Source organism: Coregonus lavaretus (genome assembly GCF_964263955.1).
Source record: "Coregonus lavaretus genome assembly, chromosome: 17".
In the NCBI taxonomy this organism is placed as follows: Eukaryota; Metazoa; Chordata; class Actinopteri; order Salmoniformes; family Salmonidae; genus Coregonus; species Coregonus lavaretus.
This window is the reverse complement of record NC_140004.1, coordinates 44,411,765-44,424,206: the sequence shown is the minus strand read 5'-3', so window position 1 is coordinate 44,424,206 and position 12,442 is coordinate 44,411,765. Positions and strand designations below refer to the sequence as shown.

The window sequence follows — 12,442 nt, the reverse complement described above, 5'->3', positions numbered from 1 at the left end:
GGCGCGTTACAGCCAGGGCAGTGGGGCCTAATTGAGCCGGGTTAGCTTGATTAAAGCCACAGTGTGTGTGTGTGTGTGAGATGGATAGGTGTACGCCTCTCCTGTGATGGCCACTCCAGACACCTGGTGAGTTCATTCGCTTTCTAGTCGAAACCTTCTGCATATTCATGTCATGTCTCATTTGGAATGAGCAGTCGCGTCTCAGGTTACGTCCCAAATGTCACCCTATCCCCTACATAGTGCACTACTTTTGACCAGAGCCCTATGACACCCTGTCCCCTACATAGTGCACTACTTTAGACCAGAGCCCATTTAGGCGCAGTCAGAGTGGAACAATCTGCCTTAGAAACCCACTGTTTTATAAGTTGTTGTTGTTGTGTATCTATATAAATGTATAAATATGTAACATCTGTTTCTGTGAAAAAATATCCAAAAGACATAAAAATAATAACTAACAGAAAGGAATTAGGAGGAAAAGAAAACACAAAACAACCAGGTTTTATTTCAGTGAAAAGATCACACAATTAATTTATAATGGAATTGAACAATTTTCATTAATTACATTTGAGCGACAACTGTGAGCAGCAGTAAATATTGACATGATAGATGACAACGCCGGGTGTTTTCCTGGGTGTGCTTACAGCTCATTGGTCGATGCTTTCATAGACTTCAAATCTGTACTGTAGCCCAGCCTCCTCCTGTAGGTCTTGTGGCACTCCTGGAAACCTGAGGAGAGACCAAGAGAGACACAACCACTCAAATCTATCCTCCAGCTCCACTCAAATCTATCCTCCGGCTCCACTCAACCACTCAAATCTATCCTCCAGCTCCACTCAACCACACAACAACAAGGATCATTAATTTGTCTCTTCACTGAAACCAGGTTGGCTGTTTTGATTCTTTAGGGCCATCGTAAACTTGGTCAACATGGTACTTTACACCATAACGACGCCATCTTGTGGGTTTGTCTCAGTCAAATGAGTCTTAGATAACATTAACGAGAAGAGAGTTGATCCCACGAAGGCAAAACATTTATCATTGAGTTGAGATTTAGTTTTCATCTGTGAATCTGATCCTAATCGCCATGATGACAGACAGAGACGTCAACAAACGGAGGATAAACACACCGAGATAGAGGTCTGGTAGAAAACATGTCTCATTCCCACGTGTCGTGTGCGCAATGTGACACACACACACACAGACAGACGCTTGGTGGGCGTCAGTGTGACCATTAACATTACAGCGATGTCAGGAAATGTATGGTTAGGAGGATGCATACGGGTAGAACACATGGAACACCTCAGTAAAAGGTGACATCACCATGAGTGCACTCACCAAAATAACATTCACAAACAATAGAATACACAGACGCATGCACACGCACACGCATGCACACGCACACACACACACACACACACGCACACACACACACACACACACACACACACACACACACTTTGGTTCTGTTCTGCTCAGGGACTAGCTAGTTAACCCAAACAAATTATTCTAATCATAATGGATGTGTTTGATGTTTTGAAAATCAGCCTGGATGTCTGTTGTTGTGCCAGCACATTTTATTTAGTCTGTTATAATAAACCTCAGAATGTGACTCGAAATGGGCCTATTCACTGCAAATGGTCATTAGCATACACAACCCCCCCCCCCCCCCCCCCCCCCCCCCCCCCCACCCACCCTTTTAAGAAAGATCTTACATTTTTAAGATCTTAATACACCTTTTTAGCTGTGCTTTTACTTAGGTTTCTAGGCATCTCTTTGTTCAAGCTTAGAATAATGCCTTGTAATAAATGTTCTGTAGTATCGCGTCGATGCTGGTAATTATTGCTGTCAAACAAAGAGTCCGCTTAGGCTGTACTTTGATTATAAGTTTTATTTATATCACAAGATGTCAGCATAAGTTTACAGACCCTGCAGGGCTGGAGAACAGTGTCCAAAGATAATGTCTGTTCTAACCCCCTCTGCCTCCAGCCTATACTTATAAAGAATGCAAAAATATGGGTTGCTCCCTCTGCTGTCCAATCACCTGTCTCCCCTGGGGCGTCACCCTACAAATGGTTATTTTTGAACTAAAATAAACATCCCCCCCAGGTTCCACTAGAATAGTCATAATCTTAATACACTACAGTTCTGTCAACATTCTTTCGGCACTGAGCTAATTTCAGGTCTGCTGAGTGCAAACTTGAACGTTGTGAAGATTGTGCAACTTCCAGCGCGCGTTTACTGTGAACACTGAGGCTGTACCCGCTTTAAGTTACAGTTTTAAAACAGTGGCCAAGTAGGTTACTGTGTCTATTTTATTATAATGTAGGCCTACCAGAGTGGCCTACCATCAAAAACAATTGAGAAAATGCATCCCATAACATTTTAACATGGAAATAGCTGTTCTATCGTTCAGCCTAAAGAAGAAGAAGAAGAAATGCCATTTAGCAGACGCTTTTATCCAAAGCGACTTACAGTCATGCGTGCATACATTTTTTTGTGTATGGGTGGTCCCGGGGATCGAACCCACTACCTTGGCGTTACAAGCGCCGTGCTCTACCAGCTGAGCTACAGAGGACCACAATGACAGCCTACAGTAGCAGCCAATGTGTGGTGTTCAATGTAGGCCTACAGTGGGGAGAACAAGTATTTGATACACTGCCGATTTTGCAGGTTTTCCTACTTACAAAGCATGTAGAGGTCTGTAATATTTATCATAGGTACACTTCAACTGTGAGAGACGGAATCTAAAACAAAAATCCAGAAAATCACATTGTATGATTTTTAAGTAATTAATTTTCATTTTATTGCATGACATAAGTATTTGATACATCAGAAAAGCAGAACTTAATATTGGTACAGAAACCTTTGTTTGCAATTACAGAGATCATACGTTTCCTGTAGGTCTTGACCAGGTTTGCACACACTGCAGCAGGGATTTTGGCCCACTCCTCCATACAAACCTTCTCCAGATCCTTCAGGTTTCGGGGCTGTCGCTGGGCAATACAGACTTTCAGCTCCCTCCAAAGAATTTCTATTGGGTTCAGGTCTGGAGACTGGCTAGGCCACTCCAGGACCTTGAGATGCTTCTTACGGAGCCACACCTTAGTTGCCCTGGCTGTGTGTTTCTGGTCGTTGTCATGATGGAAGACCCAGCCACGACCCATCTTCAATGCTCTTACTGAGGGAAGGAGGTTGTTGGCCAAGATCTCGCGATACATCCATCCTCCCCTCAATACGGTGCAGTCGTCCTGTCCCCTTTGCAGAAAAGCATCCCCAAAGAATGATGTTTCCACCTCCATGCTTCACGGTTGGGATGGTGTTCTTGGGGTTGTACTCATCCTTCTTCTTCCCCCAAACACGGCGAGTGGAATTTAGACCAAAAAGCTATATTTTTGTCTCATCAGACCACATGACCTTCTCCCATTCCTCCTCTGGATCATCCAGATGGTCATTGGCAAACTTCAGACGGGCCTGGACATGCGCTGGCTTGAGCAGGGGGACCTTGCGTGAGCTGCAGGATTTTAATCCATGACGGCGTAGTGTGTTACTAATGGTTTTCTTTGAGACTGTGGTCCCAGCTCTCTTCAGGTCATTGACCAGGTCCTGCCGTGTAGTTCTGGGCTGATCCCTCACCTTCCTCATGATCATTGATGCCCCACGAGGTGAGATCTTGCATGGAGCCCCAGACCGAGGGTGATTGACCGTCATCTTGAACTTCTTCCATTTTCTAATAATTGCGCCAACAGTTGTTGCCTTCTCACCAAGCTGCTTGCCTATTGTCCTGTAGCCCATCCCAGCCTTGTGCAGGTCTACAATTTTATCCCTGATGTCCTTACACAGCTCTCTGGTCTTGGCCATTGTGGAGAGGTTGGAGTCTGTTTGATTGAGTGTGTGGACAGGTGTCTTTTATACAGGTAACGAGTTCAAACAGGTGCAGTTAATACAGGTAATGGGTGGAGAACAGGAGGGCTTCTTAAAGAAAAACGAACAGGTCTGTGAGAGCCAGAATTCTTACTGGTTGGTAGGTGATCAAATACTTATGTCATGCAATAAAATGCAAATTATTACTTAAAAATCATACAATGTGATTTTCTGGATTTTTGTTTTAGATTACGTCTCTCACAGTTGAAGTGTACCTATGATAAAAATTACAGACCTCTACATGCTTTGTAAGTAGGAAAACCTGCAAAATCGGTAGTGTATCAAATACTTGTTCTCCCCACTGTATGTATGCATGTGTGTGTGTAATATATATATATATATATATATACACACAGTGAGGGAAAAAATATTTGATCCCCTGCTGATTTTGTACGTTTGCCCACTGACAAAGACATGATCAGTCTATAATTTTAATGGTAGGTTTATTTGAACAGTGAGAGACAGAATAACAACAACAAAAATCCAGAGAAACGCATGTCAAAAATGTTATAAATTGATTTGCATTTTAAATGAGGGAAATAAGTATTTGACCCCTCTGCAAAACATGATTTAGTACTTGGTGGCAAAACCCTTGTTGGCAATCACAGAGGTCAGACGTTTCTTGTAATTGGCCACCAGGTTTGCACACATCTCAGGAGGGATTTTGTCCCACTCCTCTTTGCAGATGTTCTCCAAGTCATTAAGGTTTCGAGGCTGACGTTTGGCAACTTGAACCTTCAGCTCCCTCCACAGATTTTCTATGGGATTAAGGTCTGGAGACTGGCTAGGCCACTCCAGGACCTTAATGTGCTTCTTCTTGAGCCACTCCTTTGTTGCCTTGGCCGTGTGTTTTGGGTCATTGTCATGCTGGAATACCCATCCACGACCCATTTTCAATGCCCTGGCTGAGGGAAGGAGGTTCTCACCCAAGATTTGACGGTACACGGCCCTGTCCATCGTCCCTTTGATGCGGTGAAGTTGTCCTGTCCCCTTAGCAGAAAAACACCCCCAAAGCATAATGTTTCCACCTCCATGTTTGACGGTGGGGATGGTGTTCTTGGGGTCATAGGCAGCATTCCTCCTCCTCCAAACACGGCGAGTTGAGTTGATGCCAAAGAGCTCGATTTTAGTCTCATCTGACCACAACACTTTCACCCAGTTCTCCTCTGAATCATTCAGATGATCATTGGCAAACTTCAGGCGGCCCTGTATATGTGCTTTCTTGAGCAGGGGGACCTTGTGGGCGCTGCAGGATTTCAGTCCTTCACGACGTAGTGTGTTACCAATTGTTTTCTTGGTGACTATGGTCCCAGCTGCCTTGAGATCATTAACAAGATCCTCCCGTGTAGTTCTGGGCTGATTCCTCACCGTTCTCATGATCATTGCAACTCCACGAGGTGAGATCTTGCATGGAGCCCCAGGCCGAGGGAGATTGACAGTTCTTTTGTGTTTCTTCCATTTGCGAATAATCGCACCAACTGTTGTCACCTTCTCACCAAGCTGCTTGGCGATGGTCTTGTAGCCCATTCCAGCCTTGTGTAGGTCTACAATCTTGTCCCTGACATCCTTGGAGAGCTCTTTGGTTTTGGCCATGGTGGAGAGTTTGGAATCTGATTGATTGATTGCTTCTGTGGACAGGTGTCTTTTATACAGGTAACAAACTGAGATTAGGAGCACTCCCTTTAAGAGTGTGCTCCTAATCTCAGCTCGTTACCTGTATAAAAGACACCTGGGAGCCAGAAATCTTTCTGATTGAGAGGGGGTCAAATACTTATTTCCCTCATTAAAATGCAAATCAATTTATAAAATTTTTGACATGCGTTTTTCTGGATTTTTTTGTTGTTATTCTGTCTCTCACTGTTCAAATAAACCTACCATTAAAATTATAGACTGATCATTTCTTTGTCAGTGGGCAAACGTACAAAATCAGCAGGGGATCAAATACTTTTTTCCCTCACTGTACATACATACACACACACACACACAAATACATACACATATCCTTTAAAAATATATATTTCCCTTTATTACTTTCCAATCCCACCACCCCTTCCCTAATTGGAGTAAACTAGTGAGGGTTCTTCTTAGGGTTAGGGTTCTTAGGGTGCTTTTAGTCAGTCATACTATCTATTTGATTTATCCCGTTCTATACATCTGATTTATTTTTACGCATTAGTCTCTCATGTCCACTGTTATTTTATTATTGTTTTAGCATTTTAATTTCCCATTTTTAGAAAACGTATTGTTTTGATTTTTCACACCTTTGATTGAAATGCATATCCTATAAGAAATAAAGCTTGATTTGATTTTAGTAAAGTGTATCCATGCTGTGTGTGTGTGTGCATGCACGTACAGTGCATTCGGAAAGTATTCAGAACCCTTGACCTTTTGTTACGTTACAGCCTTATTCTAAAATGAATTAAATAGTCCCCCCCCCCCCCCCACACATTAATCGACACACAATACCCCATAATGACAAAGCAAAAACAGTTTATTTTTAATTTTTTTGCAAATGAAAAAAATGAAATATCACATTTACATAAGTATTCTGACCCTTTACTCAGTACTTTGTTGATGCACCTTTGGCAGTGATTACAGCCTTGAGTCTTCTTGTGTATGATGCTACAAGCTTGGCACATCTGTATTTGGTGAGTTTCTCCCATTCTTCTCTGCAGATCCTCTCAAGCTCTGTCAAGTTGGATGGGGAGCGTCGCTGCACAGCTATTTTCAGGTCTCTCCAGAGATGTTAGATCGGGTTCAAGTCCGGGCTCTGGCTGGGCCACTTAAGGACATTCAGAGACTTGTCCCGAAGCCACTCCTGCGTTGTCTTGGCTGTGTGCCTAGGGTCGTTGTCATGTTGGAAGGTGAACCTTCACCCCAGTCTGAGGTCCTGAGCGCTCTGGAGCAGGTTTTCATCAAGGATCTCTCTGTACTTTGCTCCGTTCATCTTTGCCTCGATCCTGACTAGTCTCCCAGTCCCTGCTGCTGAAAAACATCCCCACATCATGATGCTGCCACCACCATGCTTCACCGTAGGGATGGTGCCAGGTTTCCTCCAGACGTGACGCTTGGCATTTAGGCCAAAGAGTTCAATCTTGGTTTCATCAGACCAGATAATATTGTTTCTCATGGTCTGAGAGTCTTTAGGTGCCTTTTGGCAAACTCCAAGCGGGCTGTCAAGTACCTTTTACTGTGGAGTGGCTTCCGTCTGGCCACTCTACCATAAAGACCTGATTGGTGGAGTGCTGCAGAGATGGTTGTCCTTCTGGAAGGTTCTCCCATCACCACAGAGGAACTCTGGAGCTCTGTCAGCGTGACCATCGGGTTCCTGGTCACCTCCCTGACCAAGGCCCTTCTCCCCCGATTGCTCAGTGTGGCTGGGCAGCCAGCTCTAGGAAGAGTCTTGGTGGTTCCAAACTTCTTCCATTGAAGAATGATGGAGGCCATTATTTTTTTTTTTTTTCTTTCAATACATTTGCAAAAATTTATAAAAACCTGTTTTCAATTTGTCGTTATGGGGTATTGTGTTTAGATTGATGACGACATTATTTTTTGAATCCATTTTAGGATAAGGATGTGTAACGTAACAAAATGTGTAAAAAGGGAAGGTGTCTGAATACTTTTCGAAGGCATACATGCGTGTGTGAAACTCACTCTGGCAGTAGGCGGTATTTGTCTTGGTTGATTTCAGGCAGGAAGGTGTCACTCTTAAACTGCTGCAGGATCTGTGTCACAAACAACCTCCTGGTCCCCTGACTCTCCATCATCTCCTGGGGAACCAGACAACAAATAAACAACAACAAATAAATACACTGAAAGTATACGTTTGGGATTCTAAGACCTGGACCCACATTTGTCAATCGTTTCAGAGTAGGAGTACTGATCTAGGATCAGTTTGCCTTTTAGATCATAATGAATCAGATGTATTATGGACGGGGGGGGGACGGGGGACGGGGGGACGGGGACGGGGGCGGGGGACAGGGGACGGGGGGACGGGGGGGACGGGGGGGACGGGGTGGGGGGGGGGGGGGGCCTGATCTTAGATCAGTACTCTTACTCTGAAACGCATGACAGTAGACCTGGACGTTATTTTCTACTGAAATGCCCCATTGTAGATCGACCCAGACAGTTTGTGTGTGTTCATAACAAGGCTATGTGGAAAATAGTCAAGGTCTTAAAGTCCCAAACGTAACCTTTAAAGAGTCAACCCTTTAGATACGTATATGAGGTGGAGAGTGTGTGTGTGTGTGTGGAGAAGTGAACAGAGCTTGTGTGCTGTATTGTCAAAAGCATCCTTGAGCGATGAGGTCTCCATGACAACCTACCGACTGCCGAGGAAGGAAGGAAGAAAGGTATAAGGGACGCTGTGTGTGGAGGTGTGTGTGTGTCTGCGTGTGTCTGTGTGTGTGGAGGTGTGTGTGTGTGTGTCTGTGTGTATGTCTGTGTGCACGTGTGGAGCTGTGTGTGTCTGTGTGGAGCTGTGTGTGTCTGTGTGGAGCTGTGTGTGTCTGTGTGGAGCTGTGTGTGTCTGTGTGGAGCTGTGTGTGTCTGTGTGGAGCTGTGTGTGTCTGTGTGGAGCTGTGTGTGTCTGTGTGGAGCTGTGTGTGTCTGTGTGGAGCTGTGTGGAGCTGTGTGTGTGTGTGGAGCTGTGTGTGTCTGTGTGGAGCTGTGTGTTTCTGTGTGGAGCTGTGTGTGTCTGTGTGGAGCTGTGTGTGTCTGTGTGGAGCTGTGTGTGTCTGTGTGGAGCTGTGTGTCTGTGTGGAGCTGTGTGTCTGTGTGGAGCTGTGTGTCTGTGTGGAGCTGTGTGTCTGTGTGGAGCTGTGTGTCTGTGCGGAGCTGTGTGTCTGTGCGGAGCTGTGTGTCTGTGCGGAGCTGTGTGTCTGTGCGGAGCTGTGTGTCTGTGTGGAGCTGTGCGGAGCTGTGTGTCTGTGCGGAGCTGTGTGTCTGTGCGGAGCTGTGTGTCTGTGTGGAGCTGTGTGGAGCTGTGTGTCTGTGTGGAGCTGTGTGTGCGCGTGTTAACTTTTCTACTACTCAATTTCGTTCAGCTTAGTGGACAAATAGCATAACTGAAAAGTGTTTTTGACAGCGGAGAATGCAGTTGAGACATTGGAAAATGCACCAAGGTCGTCAATGATGTCTTGCGTCACAGGTTACTGAGGTAAAATACGTAAAGAACACTAAAGAAGTTCCCGCTCTAGTAAACAGTTTCAAAACGCCCACTCACTCAAACCCCATTTCTCTACAAGTCTTTCTTTATGAACACATCCCTCTACACAAGTTCCCATCTGGTGCAAGGCCACATCTCAGAGACTGTTGACCTATTCCAAATGGACCCCTATCCAATCCTCTACATGAAGGACTAATGGCTAAGGCCTGTGTATTTCTTACCTTGTACAGGGAGCTGCCCCCGATCACCCAGACCTGGTCGGCCCGTTCTGCCATCTCAGCTGTGTCCAGCAGGCGGAGTGCTGAGCTGAAGTCTGACGCCAAGTGGTGAGCCCCGGTTGGAGGCTCTCTGACATTCACACAACATAGTAGTAATGTTAGGGCAACATAGTAGTAATGTTAGGGCAACATAGTAGTTACAATGTGTTTTGGTTCATAGTATTCAATGGCTTTCAGTATTACATTGTCACGTATGACACAAATAGATACACAGAGGAAGACAATCTTCACTATATGATGCCCATTACAGATAACACAGGATGATGAACACATTGTATAGAAATTAGTAGCTGGTAAGTGACTGTCATTACTGATGTCCTCCATGCCTCTTACTTAAGTTCTCTGCTGAGAACGATGTTGATCCGGTTCTTGAGTGGCCGGTTCCGCTCTGGAATAGAGAACCACGTCTTCCGCCCCATGATGACAACATTCTGTTTACCTATTTAACCAATCCCAGACAGAGATGATGACAACATTCTGTTTACCTAACCAATCCCAGACAGAGATGAGTTTCCCCTGGTCAAGAATATCTTGGGGTCCTACACAGCCCCGAGACATGGCTGTGGCCTGCTATGGCGTCTATGGAGGCCATGTCTCAGGTCTAGGCCTGGCCTACAGTCTAGCTCAGGACTGTTTGATTCCGGAACTGAAGGGACAAAACAGTTAGTCTTCATCCTCTTATTTTAATCTAAGCCTGATTCAGACCTGGGGCACCAGATGGGTGCAATTAACCACCAGGTAGAACGAAAAACCAGAAGTCGTTTAGCACCTCCAGGACTGGAATATAGTGAGCAAAGTCATCCAGAAAAGGACAGGGGAATGACATTTGATGATGACAGAACATGTGATAAAGGTGCTCAGCTCATGTGATGAGCTAGATGTTATATAGATGCTCCTGACTTTGGACTCAGTACTGTAAAAGCAGTGAGGGTATGTATCGGTATACTCTTTCTCAGTACTGTAAAAGCAGTGAGGGTATGTACCGGTATACTCTTTTCGACCATGACTGTGTTAAACATTAATAAGAATACGCTATCACTGCAGGGAAAGTGTCAAGGTTTTTTTTATTATTAAAGAGCAACTCCACCACTTTTTAACTTCATGTTCATCATCTCCAGCACAATGCTTGTGTCTACATATGTGAAAACAGCACATTTCCAAGTTTTGTAAAGTTAAAAAGTTCTAACCGATGACATCATCAAAGATAACATTATAAAAACAGTGATTTTCAAACACTGAGATTCGTGGTGCCCTGGGGAGCAATACAATACTCTCCCTTGGGCTAGAAACTAGTTGCAGGTTTTGAAAATCAGTTTTTTTTACTTTTAATCCTACCCTGTGATGTCACAGAGAGGCATTTTTTTTAGGACCTTTCTTCTTGTGTTTTTAACCACCGATAACGGAAACGGTTTGGTGCTGGAGAGGATGAATACGAGGTTAAAAAGTGGCGGAATTGCCCTTTTAAATAATATCTCGTGATACTGTGCACGTGTTGCTATACTGTCACCTAGTGGTCATTAACAATACAGTTTAATGTTTACAACTGTCAGTGTTAACAACTGAACCAGCCAATGACTGTATCCGTGTACTGAGCAAGCTCATCTGATTTACACTGCATTGTTAAAAATAATAATAACCTGAACCAGAACTTGCACTTGACCGCCCCACCCACCCACCCACCCAGCTCTGACTCTACTGATAGATACTTTATTGAGGAAAATGTTACTTTCTATGCCTGTGATAAGTGGTTGTCCCACCTAGCTACATTATCTTAAGATGAATGCACTAACTTTAAGTCGCTCTGGATAAGAGCGTCTGCTAAATGACTAAAAGGTCAAACGTAAAATGTAAAATGTATGGAAACTGACTGTACCTTCCACTGATGACGTCATTGTCATCTTCTGGAAATACTTAAATTCATTACTGTAAAAGAAGTCAACATCATTACTGTACGTGAGACATGAAAAACAACAGGCCAGCGAGAATGTAGAAAAACTGTCTATTTTATGGGTAAACTACAGAAATTATGACTTCAAGTTCAGATCATCATATGCCATGACGTTAACTTGAGCAACCCTGGACTTAGGATCCCAACGTTGTCATTCCTTGTTGCATCAGCAGCTGACTATTCTGATTTCTTGCTAGATTTCTGTGCCACACATCAATAGATCAATATACGGCATTTCAACACTGTTGTTAGCTTGCCATTCGTTGCCAGCTAGTTGAAACAGAGATGCTGTGTATAGGCTATTGTTGTAGATGGCTTAGCTAGCTGTTGAAACTAAATGAATGAGGCAAACGACGTTAGTTAGCTAGGCTACTTACTTGAGTCTCTTCGGGTGCCATGGTAGATTCCCGTTATTTCCAATCCCCATATCAGGACAGACAGCCACAATGCAGTTCAGCACACGAGACATTTTCACTTGACGAAAAAGTGCAATGATGAACAATGATTTTAGCTCAACCAAAATAAAGATCTACAGTACCTACTAGCCAGCCAACTGCGGACTACCGTACAGTTCCCGCCAACAAACAGTGAGCCATTTAAACCGGATATGATATCATATGGTATGGCCAAAGTTTTTTTTTTTTATAACTAAACCCAGATAGACCACAGCCTGTCGTTTCCAATGGGAACAAATAAACCATAGTGGACAGAACAAGCGAGGAGATGGGCAGAGCCAAGATCGAGCTAGCGACATCCTATTGGCCTGTTGTAGCACATATCTGCATATTTTCGTTAGAGAACGCCTACTCCGTGAAGTGCGCGTGTGCAATAACTAAATTCGCCTTTGCACTCCTTCTAAACAACGCGATTTTTTTTACAACTTTGGCAAAGGGTAAAGTCTACAAAACGTAGTCCACTCTGTTCATAGTAGATTCTAGTTTTGGGAACCAAAAACTGTATTGAGATCAAATGTTTAATAGATGAGAGAACTAACATAATGTCGGTCAAAATCCGTCTCCTTCCATCTTCTCTCACTACCGGCCAGTGGGCTTCCTTTCATTACCATATTTGGTAGTGAGTGGAAACGCCAAGCAGAAGCTTCACATTTATGCATCCGGTGAAATATCT

General features: G+C 44.1%; 1 protein-coding gene across 1 annotated transcript; it reads right to left on the bottom strand.

Annotated features, from left to right (window-relative positions):
• Positions 1 to 475: 475 nt before the first annotated feature.
• On the bottom strand, positions 476 to 11,916 carry dhfr (dihydrofolate reductase). Its single transcript, XM_084180493.1, has 6 exons — positions 11,692 to 11,916; positions 11,240 to 11,289; positions 9,700 to 9,805; positions 9,310 to 9,436; positions 7,576 to 7,691; positions 476 to 726 (listed from the first exon to the last, which is right to left on the bottom strand). The coding sequence occupies exons 1-6, from the start codon at positions 11,781 to 11,783 to the stop codon at positions 645 to 647; spliced, it is 573 nt and encodes a 190-aa protein (XP_084036619.1). The 5' UTR covers positions 11,784 to 11,916; the 3' UTR covers positions 476 to 644.
• Between the last annotated feature and the right edge of the window lie 526 nt (positions 11,917 to 12,442).

Coding starts and splice junctions, on each gene's coding strand:
- dhfr (XM_084180493.1), bottom strand. CDS start 11,783: ATGTCTCGTGTGCTGAACTGCATTGTGGCTGTCTGTCCTGATATGGGG. Junction 9,806..11,239: donor AATGACGTCATCAGTGGAAG/GTACAGTCAGTT, acceptor TTGGTTAAATAG/GTAAACAGAATGTTGTCATC. Junction 9,437..9,699: donor GTTCTCAGCAGAGAACTTAA/GTAAGAGGCATG, acceptor TGTGAATGTCAG/AGAGCCTCCAACCGGGGCTC.